Source organism: Pseudonaja textilis, chromosome 2 (genome assembly GCF_049901715.1).
Source record: "Pseudonaja textilis isolate UNSWEBS1 chromosome 2, rPseTex1.2, whole genome shotgun sequence".
NCBI lineage: Eukaryota > Metazoa > Chordata > Lepidosauria > Squamata > Elapidae > Pseudonaja > Pseudonaja textilis.
In genome coordinates this window covers 1452756-1470959 of record NC_141991.1, presented here as the reverse complement: position 1 = coordinate 1470959, position 18204 = coordinate 1452756, and the positions used below count along the sequence as shown (strand labels likewise).

Genomic DNA, 18204 nt, shown 5'->3' with positions numbered 1-18204 from the left:
AGTTTCAAGCAGAATGCCAGTGTGGACTGACATGGGAGAGAAAGCGTATCAGTGTCCAGATTGTGGAAAAGGTTTCAATTGGAATTCCGACTTGGTGATACATCAGAGGATTCACACAGGAGAAAAACCATATGAGTGTCAGGATTGTGGGAAAAGTTTCAGCAGAAATTCCCACTTGGTGGAACACCAGAGAATTCACACAGGCGAGAAACCATATAAGTGTCCTGATTGTGGGAAAGGTTTCTCTTGGAATTCTAACCTGGTGGTACACCAGAGAACTCACACAGGTAAGAAACCATATCAATGTCTGGATTGTGGTAAAAGTTTCAATTGGAATTCCGCCCTGATGATACACCAGAGGACTCACACAGGAGAAAAACCATACGAGTGTCTGGAGTGTGGGAAAAGTTTCATTCGGAATTCCGATTTAGTTATACACCAGATGACTCACTCGGGAGAGAAACCATATGAGTGTCCAGATTGTGGGAAGAGTTTCAGTAAAAATTTCAATCTGGTGGTACACCAGAGCACTCACACAGGAGAAAAACCATATGAGTGTCTGGAGTGTGGGAAGCGTTTCAGTCAGAATTCCAACCTGGTGATACACCAGAGAATTCACACGGGAGAGAAACCCTATGAGTGTCCAGATTGTGGGAAGAGTTTCAAGCAGAATGCCAACCTTCTAATGCATCAGAAGACTCACACAGGAGATAAACCATATGAATGTCCTGAATGTGGAAAAAGTTTCAGTAGGAATTTCAATCTGGTGATCCACCAGAGAATTCATACCGGAGAGAAACCATATATGTGTCCTGTTTGCGGGAAAGGTTTCTGTCGGAATTATCACCTGGTGGTACACCAGAGAACTCATACAGGCAACAAACCATATCAGTGTCTGGATTGTGGTAAAAGTTTCCATTGGAATTCTGCCCTGGTGATACACCAGAGAACTCATACCGGAGAAAAACCATATGAGTGTCTGGAGTGTGGGAAAAAATTTGTTCAGAATTCCAAACTGGTGATACATGAGAGAACTCACACAGGAGAGAGACCGTATGAATGTCCAGATTGTGGGAAAGATTTCAATAGTAGGTCTAGCCTTATAAATCATGTAAGATTACACATAGGGGAGAAACCATTTTAACGCTTAGCTTGCTGTGTTTCACACAAAATTCCTCTTTTATCGTACAGAAGATATTCCATGAAGTGTTATTCAGTGTCTTTAGTAGAATCTTAAATATCATTTTTAATCTCTCATTGCAAGCTTAGCTGAGAAATTAGCTATTTTAATTTCTCAGCTGATTCTTTTTATCAAATATCTTTATTATTAAACATGAAGGAAGAGATCTGTGTTGGGAAGTCCAAGTCCTTTCTGAGCTTCCTTTCTCTGGCCCAGTGCAGTTGTTCCCTCCTACACAGGGAAGACAGGTGAAATCCTATGGTTGGCTGGCGAAAGAAACCTGCCCAGCAATGAAATTCCCTTTTGCACATAGAGGGGAACCGCCTGCCGTCTTTTGGCAGGCAGCTGTTTCACTCTGTTTGCTTGATCACCTACATTGTCTTATTAGTGATCGTGACTTGGAGGGGGCAGGATTCCATTTCTGGGAGAGGCAATCATATGAGTATCTTGTTTTAGGAGCAATATTTCTGCCCCCATTGTTGTCATAAGTCGACGATCACCTGTATTCTATGCACTAAAGTGGAAAGTCTCAACTTTAACCGTAATGGAGGAATGGTGGTTGAAGAGGATGGAACTTGTTGAGATGAATCATCGACTTCCTCGATCAGAGAAAAGACATTTTCTACACTCCTTGCTAATTGAAAGCCCTTTAGAGGCTTGTGTGGAAAAAATAAAAGTTATGACTTACAGTTTTGGTTATTAAAAAGCAGGTCATTGTTTAAAAAAGAAGTACTTTTTTAACCATAGAGTAAGATATAGTTTTGTATTTCTAATTATATTCAGTGTAGTAAAGGAAATTGGAAATAGGTTTACCTTTTTAGTTCTTGTTAATATTCTGTTTAAAATAATAATTAAGGCAAATGTTTCCTCTGACCAGTTGTATCCAGCTCTAGGAAGGGACGCTCATCTCTGTTTCTTACCTGAGAGCGCCAGAATTTATCTGAAGACATTTCCTTGGTCATGTTTGTTGAATCAAGGACCCTGAATGAAAACACGTTCCAGCTCAGTGTTAGGTTAGGCAGGAGGGTGGCTGGCAGAAGCTCCTGGATGTTAATTTAAAATGCCATCTGAGAGGCAGGAAGGACCATGTTTCTCATATAATAAGGCCGGGTCTTTTTTTTTTTTGAGCCCCCCCAAAAATGGCTAGGCCGTCTTTTTGGGGGGGATTTAATTCCCCCCCACCCTTGCATCTTCAGGCAGGCGGGTGGCGATGGCTTGGATGTTGACCTCGGTGTTGGTGGGGCACTTTTTATCAGGGTCAACGCTGGCAGCACCATATCCGGGTGTGCAACAAAAGTACTTCCTAACAGCAAGCCCCCCCTGCCATTTCCCCCCCATTTCGCATGTTTTAATATAGGCCTTAGTTTGTGGGGAGGGGCTTAATTTCATTTCATGCCTATAAAACATGCTGGGACTTCCTATTGGGGGAGGCCGTATTGTTGGAGAAACAGGGTATTTATGTGTAGATAGGTGGGTTGGTTGGGGAATTTAAAATGAGAAAAGACCCTCTTGGCCCAATAAGTACTTTGTATGCCGTCTTGAGTTTCTGAATAAAAAGAAAATAAAATATTTGTTTTATTAAATTTACATGCTTCCTATCTCACTATCAAAGGAGGCGTGATGACCAGCAGTTAAAGATGCTGAGGAAGAACACGGACAGCCCTGGGTTAGAAATCCGAATGCCACACAGGCAGGATGGGCTATTGTTACTTTCTGCAACTCCTGCTGACCTAGCAGTTTGAAAGCATGCAATTTTTATTTTTATTTTATTTTGGTCATTTAATGACCTTGTAATCCTTTGCGGGGTGAAGTCGGGGCAACTGAATGGAGCTGAATGTTTAGTGGCCGGATGCCCTTTCTGTCGCCAATGCAGAATTTTGCAGCAGATATATTCTCGGTGTGCCCAGAGAGAGAAATACCAGCCTCTACCTAGGATCGAACTCACAGCCTCCTGATTATGAGGCAAGAGCTCTAGGCCCCCACATCACTTTTTGAAAGTATGCAAATGTGAGTAGATAAACAGTAGATAGATAAATTCTAGATGAATCTGCACAGCCTCTCCTTCAGCTATGGCCGCCTCAAGCAGGAGCCGTAAATCCAGGAATATCTCCAAATTGTACACGGTCCACAGAAGTAAGAGTCTGTCCAGAGTCAAAGATGAAATGTCATCTGGACAGGAAGTTGGGATGGGGGAGAGGCAAAAACACATGAACACTTCATCTTGCTAGGGTTGAATTGAAGCTGGTAGCCTCCAAGAATCACTTCTCCCTGGATGGAGATATTTCATGAGGTAACATAAGATGGATGCAGTCGGGTGGGGTTCAAATTTTTTTAACAACGGGTTCTGTGGGCGTGGCTTAGTTGGTGGGTGTGGCTTGGTGGTCATATGACTGGGTGGACATGGCTTGGTCATGTTATTGGCTGGGCGTGGCCAACTCAATGTCACTCACATTGAGGCATGCATCTCCTCGCCTGGCCTTTCATGACTGGGGATGCTGCAACAGTCATAAGTGTGAAAAATGGTCATAAGTCACTTTTTTCAGTGCCATTGTAACTTTGAACGGTCACTCCACACAAGCAAAGTACCAGCAAAGAGGGGAAAAAAACTCCAGAGAGGTTCCTGAGACAGGAAGTCTAGTCCTGCCAGGAAGGTAATAAGGGTTAATGGAGAGGCAGTTTCTGTAAGCAACACCAGAATGTTTCCTTCCTGCCTTCCTTATAGGATTAGGCCAGTAATTTCTTCTAACAACCGGTTCTCTGAACTGCTTAGAATGTTAACAACCGGTTCTAGCGAATAGGTGAGAACTGGTAGAATCCCACCCCTGGATGCAGTCCTTGGACGGTTTCATGTAGATGTTAAAAAGGAGCAACAAAAGGCTTAACTCAGGCCATATTGCAGGGACCTGAGACTCACTGACTCCTCTTCTACCCAGCCAAGTGGAACCAGCCAGAAAGGTCGAAGAAGAGCCACCATAACCCTTATTGACATCAATGACCACATCATTTAATAAGGGCAATTTCAGCAGTTCCACTTGTTATAACTCCAGTACCATGTGGGTCATTATGTGAGAACTTTGTGTGATTTGGATGTGGGAAGTGGTAGGAGTTCCAGGTAGGGATGGTGATCAGTGGGTTTGGACTGGTTCTGGCATCCCGGTAGGGAAAATCCTGACTGGTTTGGAGAACTGGTAGGGAAAATTTTGACTGGTCCTGCACGCCTGCCCTCACTCTTACCTCTCACATTTTTCTGCTGTTCATTAGCTCAGCTGATTTGTGAGGCAGAGTGGATTGCCGCGCCTCAGCTGAGCTAAAAAACTGCTCCCCTCACCAGTGCAGGGCAGGCTTTGAGTGCTGCACTGCTTGGTGTGTATTCTCTTAACCAATCACGCCACTGTCATAGGTTCTAAGACAGTGCTGGCCCCACACTCTCTGCCCCACCCCACCCTATATATCTTGCCTTTGCGCCACCAGCGAATCTCCGCGCCTCGCCTACTCTGCTCACCAAAGGTAAGCATGCCGCCTGCTTGCCCTGCGCCTCAGGTCAGAGCCCGGGGGCGTACCATTCCCCGGCTCCGGTCTTCCCATGGAGCATCCTCCTGAGAGCCCTTCACCTAGGCTGCCTACCTTTGGCCTCCAACTATGGCCCTGTGGGCCAAAGCAATTTATTTGGCCTGCAAAAGCCGCACACGCACGCACTCTCACATTTTTAGCAAACCGGTGGTAGGTTTATTTGAAACCCACCACTAGTCCCAGGCAAGCAGGTCAGCAACTGAGAGCTACGGGCAAGTGAGTGGAGGTTAGAAATAAGTAAATTCAAAAATAATATAGTATATAAGATGCTTAAAGGTTTTACAAATGGGGGTTGGACTGGATGACCTTGCAATGCAAACTTGGGTGATGAGATGAAACTATACAAAAGTCTGTTTTGGGGTTCTAAAGGCAGGCTTTTGATTTTGAACCTGCTTGTTAAGGTTCTAAAGACCACCAACACTTTGCAAACCGTCTTATTTCTTTTTAATAAATCCTCTTTGTTTTCAACGATCCAAGTTGTTTTTTTGTTGGCTTTGAGTTATTTCCAACTGCTAAAGCCCAGGACTCTTTAGAACAGCTTTCTTTCTTGTTTTAATTAGTTTTTAGTACACATTTTCCAATATTTCCACATTTCCAATCTTTACAGCGCTTCAGCATCAGTATCTCTTATAATTTTATATTGATATTTGTATTTTTCTTTCTTTCCTTTTATATACTATTCCTATGGTAACATTCTTACATATATATTTTGCCTTTTCACAAATACCTATATCTATATTTCCTGTCGCTCTTGCGACCCTTATACATAATCTTTGCTTTTATTCTCTAGCCACTCATACCGCGTATCCCAAATCCTGTAAAATTCCATTTCTCCCTTATCTTTTAATTCCATCGTTAGTCTATCCATCTCTACACATTCAAGCACTTTATCACCATACCCTCTGTAGGAGTAGATTAGCTTTCTACAAACTAGCGTCCTCCAAAGATTTTAACCAAACTGGGTATATTCTTAACCCCTCTGGGAATTGAGAAAGCTGCTCAGAGGAATTCTTTAGTGAGATTTAGGCCCTACAAGAATGCAGACGGAAAAATAATATCTCCTGTCTAGATGGGTGTGGAAGCAACGTGGGTGGGTGCCTCAATATTTTGTCCTGTATTTCATTCCTTTATTAATGGGATGAGGCTGGCAATCATTTAGGACAGTGTCTCCTATTTGCACATCATTCCGCCCCAAGGGTGCTTTCCTCCGGTTTAGTTCCTGCTTCTTGCAAAAGACTCTTGCAGCTCAGCTCCAGGGACAAGGAGTGTCCTCTTGGGGGACCTGAAAGAAAAAGGGTTTGGGATGGAGCCTCAGGGAGAAGAGCTACCGATGAGGTCGATGGGAGTCAAATAGGACTTGATGGCACTAAAGGAAGCACGGAATAAAATGAGAACATCTTCAAACGCCTTAAGGGAGAACGAGCGTGTTCTTCCGGCTTTCGTCGCTAGATGGCGCGATACAGAGAAGCAATTTACGCGCCTAGAAAGCCGGTACTGTACAACTGCAGCATGCAAGGGAAGGGAGAGAGGCTGAGCTTGAACGAGTTGAAACGATAGAGTATTGATTTGCAAGAGAGGTATCGCCAACGGATACGGCACAAGAAGAAGAGAGTCTGTGGAGGAGAGGAAGCAAAATGGTGGAATTTCCTCTTCCGGGTTGCACAGGCGAGGCTGATGGCGTCGGCGGAGGCTTTTGTGCTGTTTGGAGGGCCGAAGTGGCTCCTGGCAGGTGAGTGGAGGTGGAGTGGAGGTCGGAGGAGAAGCCGGGAGCAAGTCCGGCCCTTTGGGTTCCTCCACTGCCTGGAAGCAGAGAAGGGAGAAGGCTGAAACATGTGGGCTGCTGCTGCATATTCATTCCCTCCCCAAAGTTTATTCCTCCGGGGCTGCACGATTTAAAATTGCTGTCTGAGATTTTACCAATGGGAGATGTACACTGCTCCAAAAAATAAAGGGAACACTTAAACAACACAATGCAACTCCAAGTCAATCACACTTCTTTTTTTTTTTTAAAAAAAAAACGAGTTTTATTAGTTTTTAAAGAAACAAAAACAAACAAAACATAAAAACATCCAGCTTTCTTTCATAAGTGTACAAGCAGTGTGTCGGTTGGTTTACAAATTTTTTGTGCCTCCATTTCATAGTCTCAATTACAGTTACATTGCATAATAACTGAATTGAATACCCTAGTATCACTATTAAACAATCATTTGACTATAATTTTGTTCATTCATACTTTGCATGATAACTATAATTTACTTATTTTATTTTATAACAATTCATATAGTCCTCCCAAATCTATCCTAAAGACATTTTATAGATATGATAACAAAAAAAGAAATACATCTGTGGAAAGGGAACTTCACCAGGACAGGGGTGACACCCAAGCAGGAAAAATGCGAGGGGAACATCAGGCTAGGCATAAAAGCAAACTTGCATAGGAAAAGAGATTTGATAAAAGGTATTGAAAGAAGCCCCCTAGACAAAAGCCAAGTAATTAAAGCTAGGGAAACAAGAAAAATAAATCCCTTACAAACAAAAGGCCATGCCAAATCAGCAAAACAAATAGACAAAAGACCCATAGCAGACAGGAGATTGCCACTAAACAAATATAAGAAATGAAACTAATAATCCAATCAAACCACCCCGCAGAGTTTACCCTCTGATGGAAATGAAGACAACACCCCCTGACAGGATTTACATTAAGCACTCACACACAAAAGGAGAAAAGGTATAAAAATCAGGAGTTTATTACACAAAGCTGGCTAGCCCCAGGAACGCAGACTTCTTGCTATCTCTTGCCTTCCTGAAAATTAAAGGAACCTGCCTTCCAAGTAGTTGTCTGTGTCCCAGCAGGAAAACTGAATCCTCAGAAGAAAGGCATTTTCCAGCCTTTCAACACATCTTTATATATTAATTATTTTCTAAAATTCTAGATATTCTATTACTGTGTTTTATTATCTAACCATTGGTAGAAAAGGTCTCAAATTTTATAAAATTGTTTATCCTCTTGTTCTCTAATTTCAAATTTCAATCTACTCATCTCAGCACATTCCAATATTTTCTTAATAATTTCCTCCTGTAATGGTATTTTCTCATTTTTCCAATTTTTAGGAAATACAATCCTAGCCGCTGTTAATACATTTACAATCAAATATTTTAAATCTTTACTGTATATATCTGGTAAAATTCCCAATAAAAATATCTCTGGTTTCAAGTCTATATGTTTCTTTGTCATTTTTTCCAACCACATGCGGATTTTAGTCCAGTATTTTCTAGCGTCGTCACAAGTCCACCACATGTGGTAATATGAACCAGGTATCTGATGACATTTCCAACATTTTTCGGATTTATTCTAGAACATTCTTGCTATTCTTGTCGGGGGGAAATGCCACCTGTAAAACATCTTATACAAATTTTCTTTATATGCTGTTGACATTGTCATTTTATAATTTTGAAACCACAATTTTTGCCATTTCTCTAAATCAATCCCATATCCAAAATTCTTCTCCCAAGCAATCATAGTTTCTTTAACTTGTTCTTCCTCTAGTTTAGTTTCCAATAAATAACCATACAATTTTTTAATCACCTTTTCATCAGTACCTGTCAAAATCTTATCTAAGTCAGTCAATTTGTCATAAAACCCTTCTGTTTTGAGATCATCATATCTTGAATGTATTTGCGCATATGAAAACCAATTCATCTTTATACCTTGTTCCTCTAGATTTTGCATCGATTTAAGTTCACCCTTTTCATCCAATATTTCCCCATATCTGTTTGTTCCTTCTTATATATTATGGGATAAGAAAATGCTTCAATAGTCGATAACCAGACTGGAATTTTCAAATAATATTGTCTTTCGATCTTCTCCCAATTTAACCACAGAGACTCCCATATATGATGTCTTCTAAAATAGCCCGTGTTTTGGTTCCCTTATACCATAGAAAAGCATGCCACCCCAACAACAAATCATGTCCTTCTAATGTCAACAATCTGGTATTTCTTAATGTTATCCATTCCTTAGCCCACATCAAGTTTGTAGCTTGGTAGTACAACTCCCAATTAGGCAAACCAAATCCTTCTCTAATTCTAGCATCTTGCAAGAGTTTTAACTTTATTCTCGCTTTCTTACCTTGCCATATATATTTCAACACAATTTTATTTAAATCTTCAAAATAGTCCTTTCCAAGCCCAACTGGTATTGTTTGAAACAGGTATAAAATTCTGGGTAAGATATTCATCTTGATTGTTAGTTTCTCCCTATTAATGTCAATTGTAGATTTTCCCATTTCGTCAAATCTAACGCTATCTGTTGTTTAAGTTTAAGGTAATTGTTCTCTTTTAATGTACTGCATCTTGCTGTCAAGTGTATCCCCAAATACTTAACCTTGTTTGTGACTTGAATTTTCAATAGGTCTGCCAGTTCTTCTTTTTGTCTTAGTAGCATATTCTTTGTCAAGATCTTTGTTTTATCTTTATTTATTTTCAAACCAGTCACCTTACCATGTCTCTATCTTTTCCAATAATTTTGGTGCTGTTTCTAAAGGGTCTTCCAAAATAAAGGCCAAATCATCCTCAAAGGCTTACAATTTAAATTCTTCCTTTTTAATTTTCATTCCTTTTATACTCTTATCGTCTCTAATATTTCTATTCAACACTTCCAAAATTAGTCCAAGTGTGGGAGGAGATCCCTCAGGAGACCATCCGTCACCTCATCAGGAGCATGCCCAGGTGTTGTAGGGAGGTCATACAGGCACGTGGAGGCCACACACACTACTGAGCCTCATTTTGACTTGTTTTAAGGACATTACATCAAAGTTGGATCAGCCTGTAGTGTTTTTTTCCACTTTAATTTTGAGTGTAACTCCAAATCCAGACCTCCATGGGTTGCTAAATTTGATTTCCATTGATAATTGTGTGTGATTTTGTTGTCATCACATTCAACTATGTAATGAACAAAGTATTTAATAAGAATATTTCATTCATTCAGATCTAGCATGTCTTATTTTTGTGTTCCCTTTATTTTTTTGAGCAGTGTATATAGATATATATAGATATATATATATAAATATATATGGATATATATAAATACTGTATATAGCAGATTTTTTAAATGTTACATTGGATTTCATCTGTTAGTGGCCCCGCCTTTCTAAAATTAGATCAAAAAATTTGAGCAAATACACTTCTGGGACATTTTGCAGACTGAAATAAACATAGAGGTTTTTTACATTCACTAATTCATAGATATGTATTTATGTGTGCGTATACATGTGTCTGTATAATCTTCAGTATTTTCAGGAACATTTTATAACAATTTTCAATGCTAATAATTTACACAATGAAAAAAGAAAATGATTGAATGGAGATTTGAACTTAGATGTTTTTATGTGCCAAATGAACTATATTAAAGGTTAAAGTACCTTTTTGATATTTTCCATGGTAATATACGTGGAGCTTTTTTATTTGCTGTTTCCTCATGTTCTGCAGCCATTTTTTTAAACAATAATTAAACTAATTCATTTATATGGATCTTACAGACAAAGAAGATGTTAAGAAGAGGACTGTGAATAACAAAGAATGAGAAGCAACATTAAAACAAAACTCAAAATCTTTTCCACTTCTTCCAGAAAGTATAAAAACTCTTCTCTTTGCTCAGAAGATGAGAATCAAGAGAAAAAATAACAAGAATAAAGTTTTGAGCTGGAAACAATAGAGTTTGTGGAACTCAAGGAAAGATTACATGAAAAGTCAAAGAGGAAGGAAAGAATGGTTTAAATCAGAGTATCTGCAGATAAGAAATCAGAAATATTTTTTGCCTCCTCAAGTATCTAAGAATATCAGTGTTAGAAAAACACACAGAGGGCCTATTGTGGAAAAAAACCACAGATTTCAGATCACAGCTAATTATGCAAGAGAGGGTCCGCACCAATGAAAATACACACCTGCTCATAGTGTGGCAAAGGTTTTACTTAGAACAGCTCCCTCATGGAAACACTCACACCGGAGAGGAGGCCTACCAGTGCTCCCAATGTGGCAAAAGCACACCACACCACTCTTGTGAGACACAAGAGAATTCTCATGGGGGAGAAACTCTTTGAATGTCCTGATTGTGGAAAACATTTTAGTCAGACTTCCAAACTGGTGGTACACCAGAGGACTCACATGGGGGAGAAACCATATGAATGTGGGGATTGTGGAAATAGTTTCACTCAAAATTCCAACCTGTTGAGACACCAGAGAACTCACACAGGAGAAAAACCATACGAGTGTCTGTATTGTGGAAAAAGCTTCACTCAGAATGCCAGCCTGGTGATACACCAGAGGACTCACACGGGAGAGAAACCATATGAGTGCCTGGATTGTGGGAAAAGTTTCAGTCGAAATTCCTACCTGGTGGAACACCAGAGAACTCACACAGGAGAGAAACCATATAAGTGTCCTGATTGTGGGAAAGGTTTCTTTTGGAATTCTAAGCTGGTGGTACACCAGAGAACTCACACAGGTAACAAACCATATCAATGTCTGGATTGTGGTAAAAGTTTCAATTGGAATTCTGCCCTGGTGATACACCAGAGGACTCACACAGGAGAAAAACCATATGAGTGTCTGGAGTGTGGGAAAAGTTTCACCCAGAATTACGACTTGGTTATACACCACAGGACTCACTCAGGAGAGAAACCGTATGAGTGTCCGGATTGTGGGAAAAGTTTCAGTCACAATTCCAACCTGGTGACACATCAGAGGATTCACACAAGAGATAAACCATATGAGTGCTTGGATTGTGGGAAAAGTTTCAGTCGAAATTCCCACCTGGTGGAACACCAGAGAACTCACACAGGAGAGAAACCATATAAGTGTCCTGATTGTGGGAAAGGTTTCTTTTGGAATTCTAAGCTGGTGGTACACCAGAGAACTCACACAGGTAACAAACCATATCAATGTCTGGATTGTGGTAAAAGTTTCAATTGGAATTCTGCCCTGGTGATACACCAGAGGACTCACACAGGAGAAAAACCATATGAGTGTCTGGAGTGTGGGAAAAGTTTCACCCAGAATTACGACTTGGTTATACACCACAGGACTCACTCAGGAGAGAAACCGTATGAGTGTCCGGATTGTGGGAAAAGTTTCAGTCACAATTCCAACCTGGTGATACACCAGAGGATTCACACAGGAGAGAAACCATATGAGTGCCTGGATTGTGGGAAAAGTTTCAGTCGAAATTCCCACCTGGTGGAACACCAGAGAACTCACACAGGAGAGAAACCATATAAGTGTCCTGATTGTGGGAAAGGTTTCTTTTGGAATTCTAAGCTGGTGGTACACCAGAGAACTCACACAGGTAACAAACCATATCAATGTCTGGATTGTGGTAAAAGTTTCAATTGGAATTCTGCCCTGGTGATACACCAGAGGACTCACACAGGAGAAAAACCATATGAGTGTCTGGAGTGTGGGAAAAGTTTCACCCAGAATTACGACTTGGTTATACACCACAGGACTCACTCAGGAGAGAAACCGTATGAGTGTCCGGATTGTGGGAAAAGTTTCAGTCAGAATTCCAACCTGGTGATACACCAGAGGATTCACACAGGAGAGAAACCATATGAGTGCCTGGATTGTGGGAAAAGTTTCTGTCGAAATTCCCACCTGGTGGAACACCAGAGAACTCACACAGGAGAGAAACCATATGAGTGCCTGGATTGTGGGAAAAGTTTCAGTCGAAATTCCTACCTGGTGGAACACCAGAGAACTCACACAGGAGAGAAACCATATAAGTGTCCTGATTGTGGGAAAGGTTTCTTTTGGAATTCTAAGCTGGTGGTACACCAGAGAACTCACACAGGTAACAAACCATATCAATGTCTGGATTGTGGTAAAAGTTTCAATTCGAATTCTGCCCTGGTGATACACCAGAGGACTCACACAGGAGAAAAACCATATGAGTGTCTGGAGTGTGGGAAAAGTTTCACCCAGAATTACGACTTGGTTATACACCACAGGACTCACTCAGGAGAGAAACCGTATGAGTGTCCGGATTGTGGGAAAAGTTTCAGTAAGAATTTCAATCTGGTGGAACATCAGAGCATTCACATAGGAGATAAACCATATGAGTGTTTGCACTGTGGAAAACATTTCAGTCGAAATTCCTACCTGGTGGAACACCAAAGAACTCATAGAGGAGAGAAACCATATAAGTGTCCGGACTGTGGGAAAACTTTCAGTCGAAATTCTCTCCTCGTGTTACACCAGAGAACTCATACAGGCAACAAACCATATGAGTGTCTGGACTGTGGGAAACGCTTCACTCAGAATTCCAATCTGGTGAAACATAAGAAAACACACACCAGAGAAAAACCATATGAGTGTCTGGAGTGTGGGAAAAAATTCATTCAGAATTCCAAGTTGGTGATACACCTGAGGACTCACACAGGACCGAGACCGTAATGAACGTCTGGGTTGTGAGAAAGATTTCAGTAGTAGGTCTAGCCTTATCAATCATATAAGGTTACACGGGAGAAACCTTTTTTTTTTTAAGAACAAGTTTTATTGGTTTTTGAAGACAAAACATAACACATAGAAGTATAAAACCTCCTTTCTAAGAATTACTTATAAATTTCAACAAGGCAAATAAAGCATTATTTTTTAAAACATAGTTCCACATTATCACACTTCCATTTACACATATATATCTTTTCCAAATTTCTCATTATTTCTCCCTTCACTTTCATTCAATCATATTTCCTTCTATCAAGGTTTCAGTAATTCTCAATCAGTCATAAGCACACACAATACATAACCTAAAGCAAAACATTGGAGAAAAAAAAAACCACCTTAGTTATCATTTATACATATCTTTTCCCAATTTCTCTCCCTTTAATTTCATTTCTCCAAGATTTTATTAATTTAGAATCAAACATAAATAATCCACACACTAAACATAAAACTTCTTTTGAAAAGTGTCTTGGCCCCAGGTTACATCTTTTTTGACAGACCTAAATCAGATTCATGCCCACCTTATATCTTATTAACCATTTTGTATTTTCTATATAACTTCTCCCATCTTTTCACTCTCTTAATTATATTTTATTTATTTCATCTTATTTCAAAGTCATTATACTTATATCTTTTGTCCGTTCTTTACCAAACATCTATGTATCTCTTCCCTTTAATAAAAAATTTCCCCTGTAATCGCTTTTGAAGTATGATGCCTTCTCCTAAAATAAAGCTTAAAATAATACATAATTTCCATCCTGATTCTGCTTAGTACATTCTACATATTAAATCTTAAAATAAAAGAATAGTAAACTTATAGTATAATTAAATATATAATTTATATTCTAATTCTAATTCTGATAAGTACATTGTTTTAGGATAGAAAAAATAAAATACTAAAGTTATAATAGCATTAAAACACTAACAAATTAAACTTTAAGCGTTAATCATTTAACACAGTCTCCTAATATTCAATCAAATATCAACATCCATCATTATTAAACATTAATATTTCATTAAATATTCCAATAAACTGTTTCAAATGCAAATACTACAATACTATCTTATGCACTCTTGCAGAATCTTCTTTAATTATAAACTATCTATCATCCTTCATCTCTAAAACAAAAAACTTTTTTTAAAAAATCTTGTCCTGACCCGTGGCTTTTTTTTTCTTTTTCCTTCCGTTTCTTCTCCAATCTGGTCTTTTTGCCCCCCCTCCTCCCCCTTTTTAAGTTTCCCTCTCTGTTGTAATTCTCTTTTCAATTGCTTTCTAGCATTGTACCTTCTTTTCACACTATTTTTCTTTTTCTTGGTTGTTTTATTAAATCTTAAATTCTCCTTTGGAGAAACCATTTTAATGCTTAGATTGCTGACAAGTGTTTCACACAAAATTCCTATCAAAGAGTAGACACTCCACAAGGTGTTATTTGATGTGCGTAGATGAATCTTGAATATCGTTTCTGATCTCTCATTACAAGCTCTATTTAATCAAACATGTCTTAGTATTAAACATGGAGGAGATCTGTGTTGGGATGTCCAAGCCCTTTCTGAGCTCCCTTTCTCTGGCCCAGTGCAATTGTTCCCTTCCCACACAGGGATGACAGGTGAAGGCCTATGGTCGGCCAGCGAATGAAACCTGCCCAGCAACAAAATTCCCTCAGTTAAACAGATGAGCACCGGTTCCTAGAATCAGACATGACCGGACAGAGGAAACCTTTAGGAGGAAAAAGGCCTGCCAAATTTTATTGGAAAGAGTGTTCCTGTAGGGCAGGGACTGCAGTAAAAAAAGGTTAATTTCCTAGCCCTATCAGCAAAATTTAAAGAAATGGACATTACTGTGTGTGCTGCTGCATTCTGTATCAGGGAAGTACTGGTCTGTCCAGAGTCAAAGATGACTGTCCAGAGTCAAAGACTGCTATCTGGGGTGTGGGGTTGGGGGTAGGCAAAACACATGAACACTCCGTCTTAGAAATACTTAATGGGGTATCATAAGATGGATAGCCTCCTCGAGCAGTTTCATGTAGATGTTAAAAAGGATGAGCAAAAGGCTTAAGTCCCAGGCCACCGCATTGTGCCAGGGGCCGGGACTTGGCTGTTCCTCTCCTACCGAGCCAGCTGAAACCAGTCAAGAAGGTAGAAGATCCACCATTACCCTTAATGGGTGGGCTTCAAAAATTTCAGCAACCAATTCTCTGCCCAGTTTCTGGGTGGGCATGGCTATGGTGGGCGTGGCCTAGTCAGCTTCCTACAAGCCTCCGGGAGAGTGAAAACGGCCCTTCCCGAACCTCTGTGTGGGCCCTGTCCTGGCATCTAAAACAGGCCCCTTCCAGGAAGAGGAGTGGGCATGGTGGTAGAGGCCAGCCAGGGATGGGATTTACTGGTTCACCGAACTGCACAGAATCTTAGCTAGAGGATCACAAGAACCTGTAGCAGCCCACCCCAACCCTTAGTGAGTTTAGAAAAAGTGACATCACATGACCCCATTTAATGAGAATAATTCCAGCAGTTCCACTTGTTATATCTCCAGGACCATATGGGTCATTAAGTGAGCACTTCATGTTACTCTGATGTGGGAACAGGTAGGAGTGTGAAGCAAGCAAGTCGGCAGCTGAGAGCTACGGGCAAGTGAGTGGTCTCCAAGGCCTGCTCCTTTCTGGGCCTGGAAGAGGAATTGAGAGCCAAGGGCTAAAGCCCAGGACTCTTTAGATCAGCTTTCTACAAACTAGCGCCCTCCAAAGATTTTGATCAATATTCAATAGTGGAATCTTTAACACCTCTGGAAGCTGCTCAGAGGAATCCTGCCCTCTTAAGTGAGATGACAGAGGCAGGAATGCAGAAGGAAAAATAATAATCTCCTGTCTAGATGGATTTCGAAGCTATGTGGGTGGGCACTTCAAGGTTTCGTCTTGTATTTCATTTTTCTATTAAAGGGATATGAAGCCAGCAATCGTTTAAGGCTGTGCATACACACAAGACGTTTATCAACTTTTATGATGCAGCACCTGCTAATCTTGTGAAAGTAAGTAGAGTCAGGCTTCACTCTTCAAGCTTCCCTTACTCACATATATAATTTTGGGGAGTTATCCTGCACCCCCAAGACGGGTGGGATTCAAAAATTTTAATAACCGGTTCTCTGCCTGGTTGCTGGGTGGGCGTGGCCGTGGTGGGCGTTGCCTAGTCAGCCTCCTGCACCACAGTGGAGGGGGGTGTTTTCGCCCTCTACCATCTCCTGGGGTTTTCCTCGAGCCTCTGGGAGGGCAAAAACTGCCTCCCCCGGGCTCCTGAGGCCCTCTGGAGGCCAGAAATGGGCCCATTTCCAGGAGCCCCATTTTTTGCCCTCCTCAGGCTCCAGAGGCTTTCCTTGAGCCTCTGGGAGGGCAAAAACTGCCTCCCCCAGGCTCCAGAGGCCGGAAACAGCCCCGTTTCTGGACTTCTGGGAAGCCGTTTTTTTTGCCCTCCCAGAGCCTGAGTGGGTCCTGCACTTACCTGGCATCCAAAATGGGCCATGTGGAGACTCCTGGGAGTGGCCAGGGGGAGCTAGCCAGTCCTTGAAAATACTGGTTTGGCGTATCAGATGTAAAATTAGCATCCGGTTTGCCTGAACCAGCTGAATCCCACTCCTGCCCCAAGAGGAACAACTGGCTGGAAGAGTCTTTACTGATCCCCAAGGGAGGTGCTGTTTTTTATTGCCTGATGGCACATTGTGCCCCCCCCCCCCACAGATGCTGTCCCTTGGTTTAGTTCCTGCAAAAGAAGCTCCAGACTCAGTTGCAGTGACGATGTGGGTGTCCAAGACCCAAAGGAGAGACTAGGGCTGTGATGGAGAACCTATGGCACGCGTGCCACAAGTGGCACGCAGAGCCACTTGTGCTGGCACGCGAGCTGCAGGCAAGCTTACCTCACTGCGCATGTACGTGCCTCACAGCTGATTCCCCACCCCCGGTTGGTTTGAGACTTTTTGGGCCTTCCAGAGGCTTTGAAAAAGCCTCTGCAAGGCTTTTCAGGATGAATTATAGGCCTGTTTCGTCACTTCCTGTAATACCAGAAGTGATGAAACAGGCCTATAATTTGGTCTGAAAAGCCTTGCAGAGGCTTTTTCGAAGCCTCTGGGAGGCTGAAGAAGGCCTCAAACCAGCCAAAAAATCAGCTGTGAGGCGCAGTGCAGGTAAGGGGGTTGCAGGGGGGGTTGCACACACATGCACGGGGCGTGGGGAGGGTGGGCCACACATTGCATTCTGGTTGCTGGCACGCAAGTGTGTGCACGCTGGTGCATGCAGTTTTTGACACAGAAGCCCAAAAAGGTTAGCCACCACTGGACTAGGGCTAGATCATCCTGGAGAACAGTTATGAATGTGATGGCTAAGAGTGGAAAACGGCACTTCATTTAAAAAAAAAAAAAAAACCCTTAGAAACTCCTGATATAGAATGTGCGTATTTTCAGCCTCACGTCACTAGGTGGAGCTCTAACACAACACGAGCATCTGGCAATCTGTCAATAGGGGTATCCCTGGTGGCCGAGATCCGACATTCAACGGAAGGGGGCGCAGCTGAGGTGAAAGGCGTTAAAACCAGAGTACTGGTAGAAAGGATGTAGAGGAGGAATTTCCTCTTCTGCCTCTCCCATGGAAAGACGGAGTCGTGGAGAGTTGACGTCCTGCTCTTAGGGTCGAAGCGGATCCTGGGAGGTGAGTGGAGGGCAAGTCGGAGAAGCCGGGAGCAAGTTGGGCCCTTTGCGTTCCTCCACAGCGGGGAAGCCAAGCAAGATACGGGCTTCCGCTGCATATTCTCTCTTCCCCAAATGTTATTACACTTATGCTGCATGGTTTAAAATTGCTGTCTGCGATGAGAGAATAATATTGAAATGGGACATACGAAGAATGGTTGCAGGATTTGGGTCTGGGTAGTCTAGAGAAAAGGAATAGTGGGGACATGATAGCAGTATTTGAGGGGCTGCC

At 41.6% G+C, this 18204-nt stretch overlaps 3 protein-coding genes across 8 annotated transcripts in view; all 3 read left to right on the top strand.

Moving 5' to 3' along the window:
* Positions 1-16192, top strand: part of LOC113451464 (uncharacterized) — a 31933-nt gene extending 15741 nt beyond the window's left edge. The window contains exons 1-3 of one of the 3 annotated variants that reach the window (XM_087927832.1): positions 14-1079; positions 10869-13274; positions 14600-16192. In XM_087927832.1, the coding sequence (XP_087783958.1) occupies positions 14-1079; positions 10869-13198 (3396 nt within the window). In that variant the 3' untranslated portion in view covers positions 13199-13274; positions 14600-16192. Of the gene's footprint in view, positions 1-13; positions 1080-6346; positions 6480-10287; positions 13275-14599 lie in introns of those variants that run through there. The other 2 variants (XM_087927830.1, XM_087927831.1) reach the window with 2 other exon arrangements.
* Positions 1-18204, top strand: part of LOC113451459 (uncharacterized) — a 126837-nt gene that overhangs the window by 15804 nt on the left and 92829 nt on the right. The window lies entirely within an intron of this gene.
* Positions 1-18204, top strand: part of LOC113451456 (uncharacterized) — a 47496-nt gene that overhangs the window by 15743 nt on the left and 13549 nt on the right. Inside the window, exon 1 of one of the 2 annotated variants that reach the window (XM_087928372.1) lies at positions 6413-6479. The exons of the other annotated variant lie outside the window; for it this stretch is intronic. The gene's annotated coding sequence lies outside the window, so the exon portion shown is untranslated. Of the gene's footprint in view, positions 1-6412; positions 6480-18204 lie in introns of those variants that run through there. 2 annotated transcript variants of the gene reach the window in all.